At 38.6% G+C, this 18,632-nt stretch overlaps 1 protein-coding gene across 4 annotated transcripts in view; it reads right to left on the reverse strand.

The window, feature by feature from the left end:
* Positions 1-144: 144 nt before the first annotated feature.
* KIF14 (kinesin family member 14) overlaps positions 145-18,632 on the reverse strand; it is a 72,953-nt gene continuing 54,465 nt past the window's right edge. For all 4 annotated transcript variants that reach the window (XM_049858406.1, XM_049858403.1, XM_049858404.1 and 1 more), the window contains 5 exons: positions 15,460-15,618; positions 14,505-14,627; positions 2,473-2,547; positions 1,564-1,702; positions 145-1,162 (listed from right to left, as the gene is read on the reverse strand). In XM_049858406.1, the coding sequence (XP_049714363.1) occupies positions 789-1,162; positions 1,564-1,702; positions 2,473-2,547; positions 14,505-14,627; positions 15,460-15,618 (870 nt within the window). In that variant the 3' untranslated portion in view covers positions 145-788. The remainder of the gene's footprint in view (positions 1,163-1,563; positions 1,703-2,472; positions 2,548-14,504; positions 14,628-15,459; positions 15,619-18,632) is intronic.

Genomic DNA, 18,632 nt, shown 5'->3' on the forward strand with positions numbered 1-18,632 from the left:
TCCGATCTCCTGAGCCCACCCAACAGTTGAGCGTGATTTGGGCAATATTTAATTGGTTTTAAATTATATTCATATGACCCTCATTATGGTATGTAGATAACACAGTAAACTACTATGTCAGCAATCATATTTTGGTAAAAAAAAAAAAAAAAAACAGTGCTGGTAGCAGCTTATAATTTGGAAAGGAACAGGAAACTACACCCTTAAATACACTATTCAAAATGGCAACCAGATGATCCTTTAAGAAAAGTTTTAGATTTGACAAAGCAGGAAAAGCTGCCTTAGTTAAACGTGTATTGGCAATTCTACCATAAATCTCATTCTGGCTATTTGTAGAGGAGAGAAGGCATAGGAATAAATTGAACTGATTGATGAGGTTTCCACTCAGGAAAAAATAACTACTTACAGACCAATGAACCAACCAGAGATAACATATCAATGCTAAGGATGAACATTTAAAATTCAAGGCAATGAAAAACTAGAGAAATGGCCGTTCACTTGGTTTCTGAATTCCTAATTTCATTTTGTTGCCACAACGTTCCAATGTGGTTAACATCCTGTTTAAAACTGCCTGCTGAGAAACTTGAGTGTACATTCAGGCATTTTCAAATCAGGGTTCCATAATGCTAATAGTGTCCATACCCAGTGTAAGGCCACCAGCATATATGAACTTCTTTGAAATATTTAAGCTGAATTCTTGCTTTTTATATTCTCCTGCATAAAGAAAAGTGGCTCTCAAGTATTCTTTCTCTTTCATGGATAGCCACTAAGCGCCTATTGGTCGGTATTCACACCCACTGAATCCTACTGGATGTGTTTTCCTCCGAGGTCACTCCTGAAGACAAGCCATGGAGTTCATAGACCCGCTTTGGTACACCTTTTTTCCTACCAGATTCAGTCCTACTTGATTTAGATTGTTGTTCTCTGGCACTTTGATTACAAGTTTCCCGGGGTTTCAATAAATCAGGTCTTTCTTCTGATTCAAAACATAAGAGGAGTGACTTAGCTAGAGATTCTAGCTCCCTGTGGCCAACTGGAGGTGCTCTATTCTCATAGCTGTTGACAGAATTAGAGGGGTGACTGAAGTAATCATGAAAATTACTGGCGAAGTTGCAAATACTTTCAACACAGCTCTTGAGAAGACTTACATCACTGTGGCATCCTATACAAGAGGAAGAAAAAAAGTTAATTAACCCTTTCAGTTTGTAACAGGTATTTATTATGGTTACATGACTCTAGATATCTTTTAAGTCAAAGTGACCCTATCAAGACAATTCCAAACTATTTAAGACTATTCAGTTAAAGTGCTTATCTGCTAGATAAGTATCTGGTTGTTCAGGATCTAAATATCTAGGCAGAGCTATTTATATACATATAAATAAAATCCATATAAAGTATATATGGAATTCAATTGTCCAAAATCCTATATCAGGATTAAACATGAATGAAGACACATTAGTTAGGCTTTAGTTAATGACTTAGACTAGAAATGAAAAAGAATAATGCCCAGTTTCCTTAAAATATAAAATTCTGATTAACTACAATACCATTTGGAGTATATACCTCTCAATGTAGAAATAATAATTTGAACAGTTTGGTCTAAGCAATGTTTTAACTTCAAGAACTCTGGGGCAAGATTAACCATCTTCTTCAGATCTTGGTACCCACAGTTTTCTTCTCGTACTTGAGTTCTGAAACTTTTCTGTGTAAATAAAGTTAATATTATTTAGATTGCATAGGAGGCTACAAGGCAATAAGGCTTAGTCAATATGATTTAATATGGTCAGAATCTTATCTTTAAAAAAGAGAGTGAGTTTAAATTTCCTTATCAGTGCTTAACTTTATTTCTATAAGCGAGACCAAAATACATTAACAATTACTGTTTTTCAAAAAAAATATGAAATTTTCAATTAATTTTAAATCAAAGTCCTATCATCCTATGACATGAAAATAAACCAACAGTATCATTTACTATCCAACATCATAAAAAATAAATTTATTTAATTTTTAAGGGTTCATTGTCATAATATCTCTTATATAAATAAAAAATTTTAAGCCATAGAAATTACACTCCTATTTAATATACTGATTATATACTTGGTCTACATTTTTCTATTTCCTGTGACATGGGAATAAAATAATTTGTCTAATTCACCCGCATTTTAAGATCTTTGAGCACACTGATTATTAAACACAATTTATTTTTCAGCCTATAATGACTATCCAAGCACAAGCTGACAGTTACCAAACCAGTAGCAGTTAAGAAGCAGAGGAAGTACATTCATCAGTTTCTATACAATCCCTTATCCATTCACTTTAAGACAAATTATAACACCCAAGAGGAAATAGCCAAAGACCTATTGTACACATTTAAATTAAACATGCAAAAGGGAGTCTCTGGCTAAGGATAAAAACTGAAATAAAATACACTAAACAAAATTAAACTTAAAAACCATTTAAAGCTTCTCTTACTGTTTTCCATTCAGTAAAGACATTTTCAAGAGATTTAATCAGTCCCATGGCATTAGCTTTCATCTGTATGGTAACCTATAGGGAACATTAAAATATTTTATTATATAAACAATTATTTATATGTATAAAAATCCTAGAACTATATGGGCTCAGATTGGAAAAAGAATTCTAGTGTAGAAGTGAGAAGACTAGAGTTATAGCTCTGGAACTGTAATTAAACAGCTTAAAGAGTCCTAAAATCATGTAAGTGGAATTTCTTTCAAAATAAATTACACGTTGATGTCCACATTAAATATACTCTCCAGTGTTTGCTATTATAAAAGGATTTGACTATACTTAAACATGTATAAAACAAAAAACCAAACCTGTTGCCGCTGAGTCAATTCTGACTCCCAGTGACCCTACAGGACAGGGTAGAATTGCACCATAGGGTTTCCAAGGAGTGGCTGGTGGATTCAAACTGCCAACCTTTTTAGTTAGCAGCCAAACTCTTTACCACTGTGCCACCAGGGCTCCTAAATATGTATAAAAAACAAAACAAAACAAGCAAAAAAAATAAACCTGTTGCCGTTGAGTCAATTCCAACTCATAGAGACCCTATAGCACAAAGCAGAACCGCCCCATAGGGTTTCCAAGGAGTGGCTGGTGGATTCAAGCTGCCTACTTTTTTGGTTAGCAGCCGAACTTTTAACCACTGTGTTGCCAGGGCTCCTAAATATGTATAGGAATGAAATATTTATAGGAATGAAATTTCCAAAACTTTCCTTGGAAGGGGGTAGGGTAACTAATTTATCAAACAAATATTATTCTCCAGGAAATTTACATACATTTTATTATCTGATTCTCAATAACTGCATATGTTATTGTCCTCAATTTACAAATAGGGGAATATATTCTGGGCAGTTTGGTACCCGGTACCAGGTCCTAGCTCTTCAGACTCAAAATCAGGGTGAGAGCCACTGTCTAACTCCTGACTTTACTTTTGTAGCACTCAAAGCTGTCCCCTAAAGTGCTTTCTTGCTTAATTTCTGCCAGGGAATTCTGTTTAAGTATTTAGCTGACCTTACCCACAGAGCTCTTCCCTAGGCCTAATGCAAATTTCCTCTAGGTGGTAAAAAAATGAATACCCAAATTATTTTTTCCCCTAACTCCAGCTTTAAAATTGTAAACCCAATTCCTTATGTTTGAGCTTATTTTCTATTCTTTGGATATTGTTGTTTTCTTTCTTTAGACTCTTATGAGTTTTAACTTATAAAAATACCGTAACCTAGAGGGCAGAGCCAACATGGAGCTATAGACAGAAGCACCACACTGACCCTCCACAGCAAAGACCCAAAAAACTAAGTAAAACAGAGATGAATGTCAATCCTGGAATCCTAAGTGTCAAATGAAGAGATAAAGAACTCAACCAAGTACCAAATGGAATGAGAAACAGACAGAGGACAGAAAGCGAGCATGGATTCACCATCTTGGACTCCTCAGCCACCTAGATCAGCAAATAAGGAGTACATGAAGGCAGGTTCATGGAGCTCCCAGGAGGAGATGACAAAGCACCCGGTAGCCAGCGATACATGCTTTCCCACCCCCCACCCTTCTTCCCCCTGCCTGGCCTCTGCCGCTACCCAGCAGGCTGAGGTCACCCACCTGGGGAGGCACTGGCTCCATTCTGCTTGGATTTACCCTGCCCACACCAGCCAGCTCCTTCAGTGCCATTTTTTTGTTGCTGTTGTTTTTTTTTTTTTTCCAGCTTCTTTCGGTTTCTTCGCTCTCACCTCCTTCCCTTCCTTTTCAAGAAAACCTGGCTCTGTGTGCCATCTCCACTCCTTCTTGACAGGCTCTGAAATACCACTTGGCTATGGAATCACTTTCCCCATCTGCGACGTCACGTCAGGGGGCTCCCTGGAGGCATTTTTTTTTCTTTTTTCCTTTTTGTTTTTCATTTCTTGGTTTCTCGTTTCTCTCTACTTTCCTTCTTGTTTCCTGAATACCTTGTGCTGTGTGTCATCTCCACCCCTTCTAGATGGGCTGTGCAGTAGCACACAGCTAGGGAGCCATTTCCCTGGTCCATACCACCAAGCCAGTGGGCTCCTTTGGGGATTCTTTTCTCAATTCCTTGTCTCACTCTACCACCCTTCCCTTCTTTTCTCCTGAACACCTGGCACCGTGTGCCATCTCTGCTTCTTCTAGATGGGCTGTACAGTGCCACACTGCTGGGGAGCTACTTCCCTGGTCCATGCTGTCAAGCCAGTGGGCTCCCTCGGGGATTTTTTAAATTTTTGTCTTTTGCTTGATTTCTTATCTCTCTCTACCATACTTTCCTTCTCTTCTCCTGAATACCTGGCGACCTGTGCCATCTCTGCTCCTTCTAGATAGGCAGTGCAGTGCCATGTGGCTGGGAAGCCACTTCCCTGGTCCATGCCACCACACGAGTTTGGGCTCCTTCTGGGCATTTATTTTTTTCCTTTCTCTCTTCTTTTCTTTTTACGATTTTTTCTCTCTACCTTCCTTCCTTACCCTTCTTCTGAACACCTGGCACCGTGTGCCATCTCCACCCCTTCTTGACAGGTTTTGCAGTGCCACTCGGCTAGGGACCCACTTCCGGTGGGCTCTCTTAGGGCATTTTTCTTTCTTTACTTTCTTTCTTCTTTTTTCTCAGTTTTTTTATCTCTCTCTACCTTCCTTCCTCCCAACTACCTGGCATCTTTTTTTCTCAGTTTCCTGTCTCTGTCTACATTCCTTCCATTCCTTTCTCCTGACCACCTAGCCATATGTACCTTTCTTTCTCTTTTTAATCTAGTTTCTTATATCTCTCTCTCTTCCTTCCTTTCCTTTCTCCTGCCAACCTAGTTGCATGTGCCATATCTGTCCCTCCTTCATGGGCTGTGTCTCATCACCTGGCTAGAAAGCCACTGGCACACAGCTTCCCTGGGTCTACACCACTCCAAGGCAGGTTCCCTCAGCATTTTTTTTTTATGGCTCCTGTTCCTCTCTCCTCTTTTTCTTCTTTCCCACACCCACTTTGCCCCACACATTACAACCTCCTCCCTCCCTCCTGCCTATTTGTACCATACACTGAGCATTGCACCCCCAAGTAGCACAGGCACAGTCCACTGGAACCTGTCCTGTACTGGCCCTGGCCCCACCCTATCGACCCCAGTATGTGCAACAAACCACCCATCCCAGCCCTTCCCTTCCACGGGCCCTACCCTGCTACACCACAGCTGAGCAACTGGCCCTCCCCATTGGACAAGGTGGTGAGAAGCATTGTGCCCACAGACGAGCAAACAACAAAGAATGTCCAGCCTGCCTACTGAGACATAACCAAATAAAACAAAAACGCAAGATGAAACAAACAGAATCTGTAATCAATAAATAAAGAAAATAACTACTGAATGCCCCAAAGATGGTAGACAACATCCAAACATAAAAAACAGGACAGGATGGTTCCTGTAGGCATCCAAAATAAAATACCAGATGACGTTCCAGTAGAAGAAAAGGCACTGGAACTACCTGATAGGAAATTCAAATCTCTAACATTCAGAGCTACGCAAGAGTTGAAGGAAATAGCAGACTAAAGGGAAAAAAAGGGAGAAAATCAAGGAAAAGACAGACAAAACAATGGGAGAATTCAGGAAAATAATACAGTAACAAAATAACAAAATGAATTGACAACTAGAAATTATACAAAAACAACAATTAGATAGAACACCAAAAGATAAATAACAAGATTTCAGAAAGGGACAGCATCATAGAAGGTCTGAGGAGAATGTCTGAAACAATGGAAGACAAAATCAGTGAAACTGAAGACAAATAGGTGGATACCACTTTGTTTGAGGAAAAATCAGAGAAAAGGACAAAGAAAAATGAAGAAACCCTGAGAATGATGTGGGATACAATCAAAAGCAAAAACGTGCAAGTGATTGGAGCTCCAGAGAGGATCACTGAAGAATTGCTGACAGAAAGCCTCCCTAATATCATGAAAGATGAAAAGTTGACCATCCAAGAAGTTCAATGAACCTCGTATAGGACAGATCCCAAAAGAAAATCATCAAGGCATATCATAATCACACACACTAAAACCAAAGACAAAGAGAGAATACTAAGAGCAGCTCAAAAAAAACCCAAAAAGTCACATACAGAGTGGAAACAAGACTAAGCTCTGATTACTCAGCAGAAACCATGCAGGCAAGAAGAAAATGGGATGACATATATAAAACCTTGAAAGAAAAAAATTGCCAACCAACAATAATATATCCTGCAAAACTCTCACTCAAATATGATGGCGAAATTAGGACATTTCCAAATAAACAGAAATTAAGAGAATATGTAAAAACTAAACCAAATTTACAAGAATTATTTAAGGGAGTCCTTCAGTTAGAGAACAAACAACCTCAGATGACAGCCTGAATCTAGGACACAAGACTGCATCAGCCAAATGCCAAACTAGGTAATGAACTCTCAAGAATTAATCAAAACTAAAAGATTTACAACAGGAAACCAGAGACGTTAATCTGTAAATGACAACAATGTCAGAGCAATAAAAGAGGGAATAAACAGTATAGATATAAAACTTTCAAATGCAGAGGAAGGCAAGGCGATACCAAATAATAAAAGACTGGTTCAAACTTAGGAAAATAAGCATAAATTTCAAGGTAACCACAAAAAAGTTAACAAAACTACTCATCAAAATAAAGAAGAAAAACATAAAGCCTCAGTAAACACAAAATCTACAAAAGCTAAAGAAGTGAAAAAAATCTACAAACAAAAGGAATTCAGCACAGGAGAGCAAGAAGAACAAAGAAAATGTCGGCACCACAAAAAAAAAAAAAGCACTAAAAAATGACAGCAATAAACTCACACCTATCAATAATTACACTGAACGTAAATGACCTAAATGCACCCGTAAAGAGACATAGAGTGACAGAATGGATTAAAAAAAAACAGGATCCATCAATATGCTGTCTATACAAGACACAACTTAGAAAGAAAATTTATTAAAAATCAAAGGATGGAAAAAAAATACATCAAGCAAACAGGTACCAAAAAAGAGCAGGAGTAGCAATACTAATCTCAGAGAAAACAGACTTTAAAGAAAAATCCACCATAAAAGAGAAAGAAGGGCATTATATAATGATTAAAGGGACAATCCATCATGAAGACATAACCATAATAAATATCTATGTACCCAATGACAGGGCTCCAAAATACATAAAACAAACTCTAACAGCACTGAAAAGAGAAACTGACAGTTCCACAATAATAGTAGACTTCAACACATCACTCTCAGTAAATGACAGAACATCTAGAAAAAAACTCAACAAAGATACAGAAGATCTAAAAGACACAAACACCCAAGTTGAACTCATAGACGAATATAGAACACTCCACCCAACAGCTGCAAAGTACACATTCTTTTCCAACGCACACGGAACGTTCCCCAGAAGAGGACATATCTTAGACCACAAAGCAACCCTCAACAAAATTCAAACCACTGAGATAATACAAAGTATATTCTGTGATCACAATGCCATCAAAGTAGAAATTAACAACAGAAAGAGCAAGGAAAAAAAATCAATTATAGTATGGAAACTGAATAAATACCCTGCTTAAAAACACTAGGTAATAGAAGAAATCAAAGATGGAATAAAAAAAAATTCCTAGAATCAAACAAGAATGAAAACACATACCAAAACATTTGGGACACAGCAAAGGCAGCCCTCAGAGAAAAATTTATAGCAACAGATTCACACACCAAAAAACAAGGAACAAAATCAAAATATTAGTTATACAACTTGAACAAATAGGAAGAGAACATCAAAAGAAGCCCTCAGGAGAGGACTCAAATAACCCAAATAAGAAATGAAATGGGAGACACTACAACAGACCCAACTGAATAAAAAGGACCATAACAGAGTATTATAAAAACTATACTCCAACGAATTTGAAAATCTAGAAGAAACGGACAAATTTCTAGAAAAACACTAGCTACCCGAACTGACAGAAAATGATGTTGAAAATCTGAGCAGACCCATAACAAGAAAATAGATTGAAAAGGTCATTAAAAAAAAAAAAACTCCCAACAATAAAAAGCCCTGGCCCAGATGGCCTCACTGGAGAATTCTACCAAACATTCAGAGAAGAGCTTACGCCAGTACTACTCAAACTATTTCAGAATGTAGAAAAGGAAGCAATATTGCTGAATTCATTCTAGGAAGCCAGCATAACCCTGATACCAAAACCAGGCAAAGACACCACAAAAAAAAGAAAATTATAGACCAATACCTCTCATAAATACAGATACAAAAATCCTCAACAAAATTCTAGCCAATAGAATTCAGCATCATATCAAAAAAAAATTATACGCCATGAACAAGTGGGATTCATACCAGGTGTGCAAGGATGGTTCAACATTGGAAAATCAATCAATGTAATCCACCACATAAATAAAATAAAAGAATCACATGATCATCTCAATCGACACAGAAAAGGCATTCAAAAAAGTCCAACACCCATTCCTGAAAAAAACTCTCAATAGAATAGGTATAGAAGGAAAATTCCTCAACATAATAAAGGGCATCTGTACAAAACCAATGGCCAACACTGTCCTTAATGGAGAGAGGCTGAAACATTCCCCTTGAGAAAAGGAACAACACAAGGATGTCTCTTACCTATTTAACACTGTGCTGAAAGTCCCAGCTAGAGCAATAAGGCAAGAAAAAGTAATAATGGGCATCCAAATTGGCAATGAAGAAGCAAAACTATCCCTACTTGCAGCTGATATGATACTATACATAGAAAACCCAAAAGACTCCATGAGAAAACTACTGGAACCAATAGGTCCAGCAGAGTAGCAGGATATAAGACAAACACAAAAAAATCAGTTGTATTCCTAAACAACAATAAAGACAATGATGAAAAGCAATTGGGAAAATACCATTTATAATAGCCTCTAAAAAAATAAAATACTTAGGAATAAATCTAACCAGGAATGTAAAAGACCTATACAAAGAAAATTACAAAACCCTACTGCAAGAAACCAAAAGTGATCTACATAAATGGATAGGTAGGCTCAACACTGTGAAAATGTCAATTCTACCCCAAAGCAATCTACAAATACAATGAAATCCTGATCCAAATATCAACAGCATTCTTGAAAGAGATGGAAAAATTAATCATTAACTTTATATGGAAAGAGAAGAGTCCCCAGATAAGTAAAGCACTATTGAAGAAGAATAAAGTAGGAGGACTCACACTGCCTGACCTCAAAACCTACTATACAGCTAGAGTAGTCAAAACAGCCTGGTACTGGCACAACAACAGATACACTGACCAATGGAACAGAGTTGAGAACCCAGATGTAAATCCATCCACCTATAGTCACCTGATCTTCAACAAGGGCCCAAAGTCCATCAAGTGAGGAAAAAATAGTCTTTTTAACAAACGGTCCTGGCAAAACTGGATGTCCATCTGTAAAAAAATGAAACAGGAGCCATCCTCACAGCATACACAAAAACTAACTCAAAATAGATCAAGACCTAAATATAACAACAAAACTAAAAAGATAATAGAAGAAAAAATACGGTCCACATTAGAGGCCCTAATACATGGCACAAATAGCATATAAACGATAATCAACAGTACACAAACATCAGAAGATAAGCTAGATAACTGGGATCTTCTAAAAATTAAACACTTATGCTCATCAAAAGAGTTCACCAAAAGAGTAAAAAGAGAACCTACAGACTGGGAAAAAAATTTTGGCTATGACAAAACCAACAAAGGTCTAATCTCTAAAATCTACAAGAAAATCCAACACCTCTACAAGAAAAAGACAAATAATCCAATTAAAAAATGGGGAAAGGATATGAACAGACACTTCACCAAAGAAGACATTCAAGCAGTGAACAGACACATGAAGAAACGCTTGCGATCACTAGAGAAATGCAAATCAAAACCACAATGAGATACCATTATACCCCAGCATTACTGGCATGAATCAATAAACAGAAAATAACAAATGTTGGTGAGGCTGTGGGGAGATTAGAACTCTAACGCAGTGCTGATGGGAGTGCAAAATGGTACAACCATTTTGGAAAACAATATGGTACTTCTTTAGAAAGCCAGAAATATAAATACCATATGATCCAGCAATCCCACTCCTAGGACTATACCCTAAAGAAATAAAAGCCATCACATGAATAGACATATGCACACCCATGTTCATTGCAGCATTGTTCACAGTAGCAAAAAGATGGAAACAGCCTAGGTGCCCATCGACAGATGAATGAATAAACAAACTATGGTACACAGACACAATGCAGTATTACACAGTGCTAAAGAACAATGATGAATCTGCGAAGCATCTCACAACATGGATGAACCTGGAAGACATTATGCTGAGTGAAATAAGTCAATCACAAAGGACAAATATTGTATGAGACAACTACTATAAAAAACTCACAAAAAGGTTTACACATGAAAAGTAACAATCTTTGATGGTTATGAGAGGGGGAGGGGCAAGGATGTAAAAACACTAAATAGACCTTACTTTGGTGAAGGGTAAGACAGTGCACAGTACTGGGGAAGCCAGCATAACTTGTACAAGGCAAGGTCATAGAAGCTCCATAGACAAGCCCAACCTCCCTGAGGGACTCAATTACTGGGCAGAGGGCTATGGGGACCATGGTCTCGGGGAACATCTAGCTCAATTGGTAAGACATAGTTTATAAAGAAAACGTTCTACATTCTACTTTGGTGAGTAGCATCTGGGGTCTTAAAAGCTTGTGAGTGGCCATCTAAGATACTGCACTGGTCTCACCCCGTCAGGACCAAGGGAGAATGAAGAAAACAAAAGACACAAGGGAAAGGTTAATCCAAAGGACTAATGGACCCCAACTCCCACAGCCTCCACCAGACTGAGTCCAGCACAACTAGATGGTGCCTGGCTACCACCATTGACCGCTCTGACAGGGATCACAATAGAGGGTCCCAGACCAAGCTAGACAAAAATGTACAGCAAAATCCTAACTCACAAAAACAGATTAGACTTACCGGCCTGACAGAGACTGGAGAAATCCCAAGAGTATGGCCCCAGAGACCCTTTTAGCTCAGTAATGAAGTCACTCCTGAGATTCACCCTTCAGCCAAAGATTAGACAGGCCCGTAAAACAAACAAAAATAAAAGACGAAAGGGGCACACCAGCCCAGGGGCAGGAAAGGACAGGAAAGCTAGTAATAGGAAACCCGAGGTCAGGAAGGGAAACTGTAGACATGCCGTGTGGTTGGTAAACCAATGTCACAAAACAATATGTGTATTGTTTAAGGAGAAGCTAATTTGTTCTGTAAACCTTTATCTAAGTACAATAAAAAAACAAAAACTTTTCTACCAGCAAACAAAGAAAAATATTGTAAGCTAGCAACCTACCATGAGCAACAAAATATAACTATGACATACTGTAGAAAGACAATGAGAGGAAGGAGGTGGAGGCCTACATGAAGATGCAGGTAGATAAGCTGTACACAAGATGAGCCTGACCCATTTTCTGAAGACTGTACTAAAGCTAACACTAGCACACTGCTTCACAGCTGATGAAGCACAATCACACACACGCTCGCATCTCCATTTTTCATTAACTTCTTCTATGCCCTTATTCACGAACACCAGAGATTCTGCATTGCAACTGACGACAAAGCGTTTTAGTAATCAGCGATGCTGCTGATGAGCAAAACCGCGTTTGAGATGTCAGCAGTGGTTTGTTTGAGCTAATAGTCCAGTGTGCCCCTGCCCTAACGTTGGGTTACAAATGAGCTCAAATCAACCTCATGTCTATTGCGACATGATTAGATGCAATGGTCTTGTCTTAGTGAAAGTATGAACTCCTTTAAAACATCTTTTTATGTTAAAAACACACACGCACACACAAAGTGAGAGAGGCAGACACACACATGGAGAAAAAGAGAACGTGTACAAGCAAGTGGAGTGACTTAAGGTTTGCCAGGCACTATGTTCAGCACTTTCATACACATTGTTTCTTAATCTTATATAATCCTCAGAAGGATTTTACGATGCATGGTCATCCCCATTCTTAAAATGGAACAACTGAGGCTCAGGTAAACTGCTCAAGGAAACACAGAAAGTAGGAGAGCGACTTAATGTTCAGTGTCTTCCCCAGTTACATGGTAGAATTTCCCTAGGCAGAGACGAATCTATATAACCCAATAGTCAGGGGAAAGGGAAGGGGAAGCCACTGGTTTAGACAGTTTCTCCTCAGCTAAGGTAACTGAGAAGCCCTGGTAGCACAGTGGTTAAGAGCTTGGCTGCTAACCAAAAGGTTGGCAGTTCGAATCCACCAGCCTCTCCTTGGAAAGTTTATGGGGCAGTTCTACTCTAACCCCTTGCCACTATAAGGTGGAATTGATTCGAGGGCAAGGGGTTTGGTTTTTTTAAGATAACTATAATAAGTATATTAATGTGAAGGTTTTCCTAAAAAAAAAAAGATTTAGCTTACTCCATGCCTTCCTGGAAACAACTACTCAGAGGGATGGAAGCTAAGAGTCCCCATATCTACTTTCTTAGATCAATCAATAAAGTACTTAAATGAGTAGACTTCCTGCCAGGTCCCCCATGCTGTTCAGATTAAAGCTCTGCTCCTAGCTGCCTCAACTCCAGCAAGAGAAATGGGGATGGGCAGAGATGGCTTTACCAACAAAATTCTAGAACAGAAAAGGCTCTGAAAATTCACTGTTACAAGATCTGACTTTTTATCTTCCTGACACCCACTTCACTTACTATTATGCTCAAGAAACAAAAAAATTAATGCATGAGCAGTGATTTACAAAACCCATTCATGTAAAGCCCAGGGCTTTAGAGTTGTGTGACTGGACAAGGTACTCCAATTCTCAGAAACTCACAGAAATAATAGTAATTCCTACCTTGCAAAGTTACATGGCCCACCACTATTTTATGTAAAGTGTCTAATCAAGTAACTGTCCAGAGAAATTATTCAATAAATAAATAGTTCACAAGGACCTATGACATAGGTATTATGACATGTGACAGGTGAAGAAACAGGGTCAGAACACTGACTTGCTAAATGACAGGAGAGTGATAAAGCCAGGTTTCAAACACAGGTTTTAGTGTCACGACCCACCTCTAAGACAGCATTGGTTTTGTGCTTTAATGTTAACCAGGGAAGTGGGAAAGGAGGCAAATTTTAGCAAGTCACTGAAACCTTCATTGGTTCAATATTTTGATATGAAATAATTTATATGAACACCCTGGCAACATAATTCAGTTGAAGATCTGAGATCAGTGTTAGTTTCCATTCCTAGATGGAAAAGTGGAGATCTAAACAAAGGTAAGAAAACAGCAACCAAAGTAAACACTAGGTGTCACTACCACATTCCACTCTGCTTGGGAGTTCATCCAGACTGAACTCAGGCCTTGATAGGATTTAGCACAGGTTACTAAAAAAAAAATTTCTTTTTTTTTTTTACTAACAGAAGCTGCAGTTAACTCTAAGGATAACTTGGGACCACATCACCACATCATGATATCACCAGCCTCATCTTCCAGAGTAAAAAATAATTCTACACAAAATATGTAAGTTTATAGAGTTCTAATTCATTGAGTTAAACAATGTTTCATTTTTTCTTTTTTGTCTTAAATAACTTTATTTTTTGTTGTTGTTTAAAACATACACAGCAGAGCCTGCACCAATCCAACAGTTCCGACCCGTACAATTCAGTGGCGGTGATGATATTCTTCAAGTTGTGCAACCGTTCTCCCCCTCCTTTCTGAGTCTTCCTTCCCATTAATGTAAATTCACTGCCCTCTAAGATTCCTATCTAATCTCTCAAGTTGCTTTTGTCAGTTTGATCCCATATAAAAAATTCTTTAAAGTAGTACAATGCTCAAGGCAGACATTCTTTACTGATGAAGTTAGACTACTGTTTGGGAATCAAACTATTGTTTACAAATCAACCTTACATGCTACCTGGTACTACACAGAACATTCTTTTAGTCATCTTACCTCGTTTTGTGCACACAGCCTTAAGAGTTCAGGGTGAAGTTCTTTTGTTTTTTCTAGTCCAGAATCTAATAGAATCTTCATTCCTAAGCCTACACCATCACAAAGAGCATCCATAAAATCCTCCTAGGAAAAAATTTTTAAGCATTAACAGGCAAATTCTGGTTTTATATACATATATTTTTAAGCCGTCAAATAATTAAGTTATAATTTCTGCTTATTTTAGGGCCACAAACATTCCAAGTTCATTAAATTCAGCTACAGCTGGAATAAGAACTAACAGTCTATACGGAAAAAAATTAACAAGTCTGCACTTTAATATTCCACATATGAAAAACCAAATCCATTGCCATTGAGTTGATTCCGACTCATAGCGACCCTATAGGACAGAGCAGAACCGCCCCATAGGGTTTCCAAGGCTGTAATCTTTACAGAAGCAGACTTCCACATCTTTCTCCCATAGAGCAGCTGGTGGGTTCAAACCGCTGATCTTTCAGTTAGCAGCCTAGCACTTCACCACCACTGTGCCACCAGGGCTCCTTATTTCAAATACAGCATGTTGTAAAGAATGTTTACTATCTTAGGCAGGCCACTCTGTGGATGTAACAGTTACACATAAATATTCTTGTATAATAATATGTTTTCAACAACATGAATACTTAAAGCCAGCAGCAAATACTAACTTTTCAGAATTACAAAGTTCTTCTTGTGCTGGTTGGCTGAGAAAACCCTCTATAGTAGATTGCTATTCTCCATTTTTAATCTCCTTTCTAAAATCATTTGGTACATTTGACCAACTTAGATGGAAACAATTTTGAATTTTACTGTCTAACTATTAAAAGTATATGCTATTTTGAAAAATAAAAAGAACCTGTCAAGTTTAGTGATTCTAACTATTATCAGAAACCTCTACTGTTCCCTCAGATAAAGTCTTTCAAAAGTAATATTGCTAAGTTACCTGGAGGCTGACAGCCTTGTTGTTACTGTTTTCCAGAAAACGTAGCTTGCTCCCTTTCAGAACTGCTAATTGTCCCACGTACTTTACAGCCTGCTGTACAATTTGAATCACTTTCTTTTGAGCCTCTTTTACCATTGATGAGATATCCGAACAACATCCCTATAAGATAAAAATGAACCAGTATATCAGATACATGAAATTACAAGGGGTGGTAAAGCAAAGACAGAAACACAATCTGAAGAAAATAAATTCTGCATTTTTTCATATAGTGACCACTCTTCATCAAAGTCTCAGTCAGAAGCAGAAAACATGCTACTGAAGGTAAGAGAATGAATGACAGGCTCTACCCTAAAAGATCTCTCACACACTAATTGGAGACATACGGCAAGTATGCAACTGACTAGATAAGACACAAAATTGACAAACGAACATCAAAAGAAAATAACAAAATGATACGGCAGCTTTTTTGCTGTTTAACTTTTCCTAGCCTAATAACTATTTGAGAGATGGTTAGTCAAGATATTTTCATTTTTTAAGTGGAGAAGGAAAAGAAGAGGGAAAGGAAGGACAAGAGGGAGGAAAAGAAAACCTCTTCAAACAAAAGGCTTGCTACATTTCCGCTGGCGTATACCCAAGAAGGCTGTGGAAAATCTCTTGAGCTTTCCTTCTTCATGTTACCTGATTGACCACGTCTGTGTTTCTTCAGAATACTTCTCTTAGCCTGCTTTCTGGAATATGCTAATTGTGTTGCTAAAAGGTAAAGATTGCCAAACCATACTTATGTAGAAAGTGTAATTTCTAAATTCAGCTTAACCGTGTCTCTCCTGAGTTCAGCCTAACTTTACCTCCAAGTCTGGGCTCTTCATCCGTGATTCCTATATAAAACATCTCTCATAGGGCTATCGGTAGAAACCCCAAAATGAAACGTGTTTTTAACAGATGGCAAGAGGGACAGAAACTACACACCAATTATTCTAATAGGTTCCCCCCCTCCCCAACATTAACTCATCTGATGCTCACAGCAACCCTGCCAGGTAGGGATTGCAATTTTTATTTTGCATGAGAACTAACTTAGCATGGGTTCAAACACTGGTATTCCAAACTCCAAATCTAGGAGTTTTATTTTCATGGTTTCTGTACTGCCCCCAAGTATCTGGGTGGTACAAATGGTTAATGCGCTTGGCTGCTAATCGAAAAGTTGGAGGTTTGAGTCTACCCAGAGGAGCCCCAGAAGAAAGGTCTAGAGATCTACTTCCGAAAAATCAGCCATTGAATAAACAGTATACAAAACATTATAAAGAATGTAGAAGAAAAACTAGATAACTGGGAGCTCCTAAAAATCAAACACTTATGTTCATCCAAAGACTTCACCAAAAGACTAAAAAGACTACCTACACACTGGGAAACAGTTTTTAGCTATGACATTTCTGATCAGTGCCTGATCTCTAAAATCTATGTGATACAGCAAAAACTCAACTGCAAAAAGACAAATAACCCAATTAAAAAATGGGCAAAAGATATGAATAGACACTTCACTGAAGAAGACATTAAGGAAGCTAACAGATATATGAGGAAATGTTCACCATCATTAGCCATTAGAGAAATGCAGATCAAAATTACAATGAGATTTCATCTCACTCCAGCAAGGCTGGCATTAATCCAAGAAACACAAAACAATAAATGTTGGAGAGGCTGTGGAGAGATTGGAACACTTCTACACTGCTGGTGGGAATGTAAAATGGTACAACCACTTTGGAAATCAATTTGGCGCTCCCTTCAAAAGCTAGAAATAGAACTACCATACAATCCAGGAATCCCACTCCTTGGAATACACCCTAGAGAAATAAGAGCCTTTACACGGACAGATATATGCACACCCATGTTTACCGCAGCACTGTTTACAACAGCAAAAACATGGAAGCAAACAAGGTGCCCATCAATGGATGAATAGATAAATAAATTATGGTATATTCGCACAATGGAATACTACGCATCAATATAGAACAGTGAGGAATCTGAAACATTTTATAACATGGAGGAACCTGGAAGGCATTATGCCGAGTGAAATTAGTCAGTTGCAAAAGGACAAATATTGTATAAGACCGCTATTATAAGAACTTGAGAAACAGTTTAAACTGAGAAGAAAACATTCTTTTGTGGTTATGAGAGGGGGGAGGGAGGGTGGGAGGGGGTATTCACTAATTAGATAGTAGATAAGAACTACTTTAGGTGAAGGGAAAGACTACACACAATACAGCGGAGGTCAGCACAATTGGACTAAACCAAAAGCAAAGAAGTTTCCTGAGTAAACTGAATGCTTCAAAGGCCAGCGTAGCAGGGGCAGGGGTCTGGGGACCATGGTTTCAGGGGACAGCTAAGTCAACTGGCATAATAAAATCTATTAAGAAAACATTCCGCATCCCACTTTTAAGAGTGGCGTCTGGGGTCTTAAACGCTAGCAAGCAGCCATCTAAGATGCATCAATTGGTCTCAACCCACCTGGATCAAAGAAGAATGAAGAACACCAAGGACATAAGGTGATTACGAGCCCAAGAGACAGAAAGGGCCACATGAACCAGAGACTACATCATCCTGAGACCAGAAGAACTAGATGGTGCCCGGCTACAACCGATGACTGCCCTGACAGGGAACACAACCGAGAACCCCTGAGGGGGCAGAAGAGCACTGGAATGCAGACCCCAAATTCTCATAAAAAGACTTAATGGTCTGACTGAGACTAGAAGGACCCCAGTGGTCATGGCCCCCAGACCTTTTGTTGGCCCAGGACAGGAACCATTCCCAAAGCCAACTCTTCAGACATGGATTGGACTGGGCAATGGGTTGGAGAGGGATGCTGGTGAAGAGTGAGCTTCTTGGATCAGGTGGACACTTGTACACTATGTTGGCATCTCCTGCTTGGAGGGGAGATGAGAGGGTGGAGGGGGTTAGAAGCTGGCGAAATGGACACGAAAAGAGAGAGTGGAGGGAGAGAGTGGGCTGTCTCATTAGGGGGAGAGCAATTGGGAGTGTGCAGCAAGGTGTATATGGGTTTTTGTATGAGAGACTGACTTGATTTGTAAACTTTCACTTAAAGCACAATAAAAATTATTAAAAAAAAAAAACAGCCACTGAGTACCCTATGAAGCACAGTTCTACTCTGAGGTACATGGGGC

This window comes from Elephas maximus, chromosome 18 (genome assembly GCF_024166365.1).
Source record: "Elephas maximus indicus isolate mEleMax1 chromosome 18, mEleMax1 primary haplotype, whole genome shotgun sequence".
Lineage (NCBI taxonomy): Eukaryota > Metazoa > Chordata > Mammalia > Proboscidea > Elephantidae > Elephas > Elephas maximus.